This window comes from Pseudomyrmex gracilis, unplaced genomic scaffold (genome assembly GCF_002006095.1).
Source record: "Pseudomyrmex gracilis isolate BER0280 unplaced genomic scaffold, ASM200609v1 scaffold_655, whole genome shotgun sequence".
Taxonomy (NCBI): domain Eukaryota; kingdom Metazoa; phylum Arthropoda; class Insecta; order Hymenoptera; family Formicidae; genus Pseudomyrmex; species Pseudomyrmex gracilis.
The window spans coordinates 25,146-31,320 of record NW_018021239.1 but is presented as its reverse complement, the minus strand read 5'-3'; the positions used below and the strand labels follow the sequence as shown (position 1 = coordinate 31,320).

General features: G+C 41.5%; 1 protein-coding gene across 1 annotated transcript in view; it reads left to right on the top strand.

Annotated features, from left to right (window-relative positions):
• Nucleotides 1–6,175, top strand: part of LOC109861241 (probable G-protein coupled receptor Mth-like 1) — a gene marked incomplete at its 5' end in the record, with an annotated part of 10,997 nt that overhangs the window by 2,399 nt on the left and 2,423 nt on the right. Inside the window, one exon of the mRNA XM_020440798.1 lies at nucleotides 1,027–1,165. Coding sequence (XP_020296387.1) covers nucleotides 1,027–1,165 — 139 coding nt within the window. The remainder of the gene's footprint in view (nucleotides 1–1,026; nucleotides 1,166–6,175) is intronic.

The window sequence follows — 6,175 nt, the reverse complement described above, 5'->3', positions numbered from 1 at the left end:
AGTCCGGGAACTTTCCGGACAAACTGTGTATATACGTACAGTTTCCGCCCAACATCCTGGAAACGGCTCGTAAGGCCTTATATATTTCTTGGTTTTAATTTCAACGAGCCTTAAGTCATAATTGATGAAAATTTAGATTAAAAGTAGATAAATATAATAAATACAAGTCGGTTTTAGATTAAACATATAAATATCTAGAAGCCAATTATATTTATTTGCAATATTTATTTTTAGTTATATTCTTTTCACTTTATTTCGATACATGTATGTATAAGATTCATAGAACACAAAGATCATAAAACATCAAGCGTTATTTTACAAGTCGTCACTTTTGATGCGCAAACATTATAGATATTTTCCTTTTTTTATGCATACAGTTACGTTTTACATACATTATGAATGCGCGTACTCTATGATCGAAATTAAACATTGTAAAGATAAAAAAGTTCTTTATTAATTGTAAAGATAAATTTGCTGACCAGTCAGTCGTTTATTAAATTGAAGTCGTTTCAACTTGAAACAACCACTAACATCCGGATGTCTGTGTCCGCTTAAATTTAGAATATTGATATGTGCTGTGTACGATCGTATTCTGTAAGTACCGTGTGATAAATTCAGATGTAAGAACCGGTTTTATGTCCATAGGCTATCAGAGATTTAAAAATTGATAGTCCATTATCTATACAACACTTATAGAATTTTACAAATAGATATATATATTGTCTTAGTATTACATTACATATATGTATACATATATATGTATATCTGTTATTTTATCTAAACAATGTGTATCTACAATAGTGTGTATATTTAATAGTGTATATATCTAAACAATGTGTATCTACAATAGTGTATATATGTGCCAAACTTGTTCTGGTGCTACAAAACTATGCGTTTGTAAATAAGCAACTGTGGCTTCGTAATGGTATATTAATAGAAAACCATGCCATATGTAATAGAAAACAGATATTAGGTACGTTTCATATTTTACGTTTCTACAATATTTATAATTGTTTGTTTTGTCAGGTGACATGGAAATTCTAGCGTATTTCTTTGGACCGATCGGAGTGCTTTTGGCTGTAAATCTCTTATTCTTTGCCATAACCGCCCGCGAATTGACCTGCGGTCTATGGAAAGGTGAATTCGTGAAGAGCACTACCGAAAGGTAAGTAAACATATTTTTAATAACTACATTAAAAATCTGATAAAATATATAAATACTGAGCTAAATATATTAAATCTATAAACATACAACTATTAATTAATAAATTTACTTTTTATGACATTTGCACGTAATATATACACAAGATAATTTATTCTTATATAAAGGAGAGATTGTATTCCGTAAACAATATCTGGCACATGCACAAATATTTAGAGACTAATCGATTCTGTGATGGATCAACAAAAGAGTCATCTCATAAGTCAGATTAATCGAGGAAAAACAGTATCGACTATCTAGATGGTTAACCATAATAACCATAATAAATATGGCTTTTGATAGTTTCTTTTAGTACTCTTCAATGAAAAGTATTGTTTTTCGCTCTATGTAACTTTACCCAGTGACAAACTGAAAATCGAAAAATTTACGAACACGTGTTATATGCTCGTCTCACCGGTCATCACCTCACTTGTGGCTTTGTCTTTGCATTTTATAAATATTTACATTCCTACATTCAATCTCTGTAAAATTTTAATAAGAAGAATTGAAAATAAGAAGAAATCTTTCACAGTTTGTTGGAACTCGAGGAAGTTTAGAAAACTGTAATTTACTTAACCGATTATCACTTTGCAGAGAGTAATAAATCGTTTCAAATGATGGCCAATCGATTCGTTAAAATTTATTAAAAAAAAAGAAAGATTAAAATAAAGGAATGAAGTTTTGTCTATGAAATAAACTTAATTATTTGTTATAAAATCGTAATCAAAATTTTATCGTGTTTGTTTTTTCTCTATGTATAGATGTCACTTTACTCGATATATATACAGGGTGTCCAACAATTAGGGCCGGTTGTTCCACCTTCGGATAAATCTCAGCTTACTCGGCAGGTTATCATCTATAAGATAAATGTTACCGAGTAGTTTACCAGTCACTTTTATGTGACTGTTGTTCCACGATTATTTATCCTATTGATAGTTATCTGCATCCTAAAAGCGATATATTGTAACCACTTCCGGAACGTAGTTTAGCAACTGCAAGACTGCGTTCGGGGAACGCACTCTCTGCGTTATTGCATCATTCTATCTGTATCGCTCATTAAATGTAAAAGACAGAATAATAGCGCAATAGCGCAAATAGTGTACTCCCCGAACGCAGCTCAAATGGATGCATAACCTCTTCTTGAGTATTATCTACTTGTGTATTATTCTACCTGTGTATTATCAATATTCGTACAGTTTTAATCTAACTCAAGTAAGTTAAATAATTATGTATATATAAAAATATATGAATATATTTATATTCTTCTTTTTCTATCTTCTTTGGAAATCATCACCAGAGCGTTACCGTGGAAGGTGCCAAAGCGTGACATCACGCGATAGAGAAGTAGAGAAGTACGACTCGCGTCGTACTCTTCCCACCAATAGTAAATTACCTTCTCTATAGCGTGACGTCACGTTGTGGTACCTTCCACGGTAACGCTGATCACTACTATTATTTCTTTATTAGATTTATTATCATTGTTGTCATTATACAAAAATTGATTTTCGCACAATTCTAAATCCATTGTCAATGTAATAAAGTGAGATTCTAAACATATAACTCGATTAACATACAAAGATGTTTTTTCGGGTTTGAACCGCGTTAGTGTCACACTAGTATCAGGCTGCTCTTCAAACCCTGATGAAGTGAGCTGTAATGTTCACGAAACGTCGGTATAAAAATGACACTAACGCGGTTCAAACCCGAAAAAACATCTTTGTATGTTAATACTACACACCGCGAAAGCATCAAATATCAAATATAACTCGATTGTGGATAACGTTTTTTTTTACGATGGGAAATGCTTTATGCATTTCCATCTCTCGGGGAGGAGATGGGATATGTGGGACTCCCTGTACGAGGTTTACTCACTAAAACCTCGGTGGCCTCTGATGGTCATTGCGAGGGGCTCCGGAACTCTTTGTGCAGGACTCTATCGTGTTCCCCTCCCCCACCATCCAGACGGCTATTACCGGCCGTCATAAAACTCTTACCGGAGCACTGCTCTTCACCCTCGGCGAGAGAGAGGGCCACACCCCTCCTTCACCGGGTATGATGGGCCACGTGCAATAGGGAGTGCGGATCCCCGCCCACATTCCTCGTGTGACCCAGCGTCAAACTCCCTGAAGGGAGGACGCTTCCCAGAACGCAGCCAGCTGCACTGATTGGATCGGACCGTCTTCGTAGACGAGCCGGCCCATACCTCCCACATACCAATGGGTAAGTCACCTCACCCATCGCCCCAACCCTGCGCCACGAAGCCTTACTTCTTTGAGGACGCAGGGCCGGGCTTACTCTTCCTTGGCCCCGGGGTGCCCAGAAAAGCATGCGGGCTCTCTGGGCTTGATCTTTTCCCGCCTTTTTAGCCGGAACGGCCGTCAAACTGCCTCCCTTTTTTGACGCACTTATGGGCGGCGAAGGGGAGGCTCTACGTTTCGGCGACCTTGCCACCCGCTGAGGAAGGGGTGGTTCGGTTGCCAACTGGGAGCCCTGTGTCTCACCGGACACAGGGGCTCCTTTACTTACATCTTCAAAGAGGGCGTCTCCCCCGAACCTACGGCCGGAGAGACTCTCTCCGTGGCGTTCTGGCGACCTTGTCACTCGCTGGGGTGGATCGGTCGCCAGCTTGGAGCCCTGCGTGCTACCAAAGTGGACTCTCCCCGAAGCAGGCGAGAGACCTCTCTCTGATGCACTTTCCCGACGCCGCTTTCTTCCAGCAACCCTCTCCGCCAGCTGCTCAGGCTGGGCAAAGGTGGTAGCCACTCTATCCGCAGCAGCCGGGAGGGGGGGGATTGCAGCTGGTACCCCCCAGCACATGGCGGGACGGTCGCCCCAAGTTCCGACACAATGGGCATTTCTGCTCCGGAGCGGTACACTGCCGAAGCCGATGCCCACCGAGACCGCAGCGGTAACAGCAGCCGCTGCGGTAACCGGTCCGACTCTCGCGCGAGGCAAAAGTGCTCCGTGTGTCCCGGGCGCAAGCACTGATAGCACCTTAAGGGGCGGGCCCTAAGCGCCTCTACGCGCGTAAGGAGCCACCCCACCTTTACTGTTTGGACCGCCGTCAACTTCTTGGCCGCGGCCATTAGGCACTGCGCCCAAACGCTCCCAAGACCGGAAGGCAGCGCCCGGACTTTACCCAGACGGATGTTTGTCTCCCGACAGCCCCCAGCCGAGGCCAAGACCGACCGCAACTCCTCCAGGGAAACGGAGGAGTCGAAGCCCGACACTCGCAAGTCTCCTTTGCGCGACGGGCGACGGACGACAACCCCCGTCCCATAGAGTACCTCCCGCATGCGGGCCGCTAATGCGTCCGCCTTCTCCTTCCTCGAGTCACCGATGACCTCAATCATGAGGCCACCGGTCATCGTGTGGCTGCACGTGGGTGATACCCACTGACGCGAGTGAGATTGGATAACGTAACGTAACCTTTTTTTTTTGCGTGACATACAATGGGAGATGAGTACGATCCTGCCACTGGTACTGGCCCTGGAGCATTGCTTTGGTGATAGGGTTTCCCCCAGGCCTGATGGTCGGGCCAAACTTCTTGGCCAGGAAGATGTTAGGCATCTGGCACACTTGTAGGGTTAGGTCAGGTGGCGGAGCCAAGATGGACAAGCTCAACGCCCTGAACTCACTAACGAGTTCCTTCCCACCGGGCGTGTGACCCGAAGGTCACACGTCCAGAACGCAACAACAACAACAAAAGCACCCGGAGGGACTCCGACAAACCAAAGAGGCTCAGAAGAGACTTTTAAGGCCCCTCAGCGCTAGCAGTGAGGGAACTTCCCCTTAGCTCACGGTCTCGTTCTGCCGTCTCCTTAGCGAGCATGATCGCTTCACTAAAGGGAACGACCGCATCCCACAGTTCGACGTCGGCAGCCATACCGCAGAAAAGAGCCGCGAGTGACAGATCTGACCCGACTACCTCTCTTAAGGCCCTGCGCTCGCTATCCCACGCAGGACACTCTGCGAGCGTGTGGCCGGCCGTGTCAACGGCCACACCAGTGCTCACATTTTGGCAATCTCGCCTTGCCAATACGACACAGGTACTCACCAAAGCTACCATGCCCAGTGAGACTTGTTTGTTATTAATTGAAAAAATATTTTCTATTGCATAAAATTAAATAAATGTAATAAATAGAAATGTTATTAATTTCTCGAGTATATCGAAAATTATTAATTGCAGCAACTTTACTACAAACCAAAAAAATCAATACAGCATACGCCAGTTTCATACTATAACTTTGACAGCTCGTCAAACACGTGATTAAAATTCTACAAGAATTTGATGAAACTGTTTACATTTACACACGCACTGTATTAATATTACGTTTATGTAGCTATAATTCAATAAAAAACATTTTTTGAGAAAATTTGCATAATTATCAAAATATTAAGTATATCGAAACAAAAACACTGTCATGTACGATGCGCCGTATCTGAGCGCGCGAAAAACAGACCACCAGATAGATCACTTTTAAACGCTTTTAAATCACTTTTTATATTTCAAAAAGTATTGTAGCCTCGACAATATGGTATTAGAAGTTTTGTCTCAAAATGATCTCAGGAATACGTCATTTAATTTAAGGTCGTGAGTTGTGTGACACCCTGTATATATGTATGTATATATGTATATATGTATATATATTTTGTTTCCTTTGTTAAAAAACGATTTAAAATACTTATTTTTGGGGATTTATTTTGACTACTGTTTGAGAGAAGAGAAAGAAAAAAGAAATTGAGATAGAGAATTTTTGACAATTTTATTTTGGCTTAAGAATCTGAAAATGGATTTACATTTCTTAGGAACGAGTAAATAGGGTAACTGTCCCTATTAGTGTGCTGTTAAGCAAGCGTGCTCTCTTTTTTGAATAAATACTCAATTAACTGACTTCAAATGAGCTTGCTCAAAATTTATATCGATTCTTTAAACTCTTCTTTTGACAATAAGATTTGTATTAGCCCAAAATA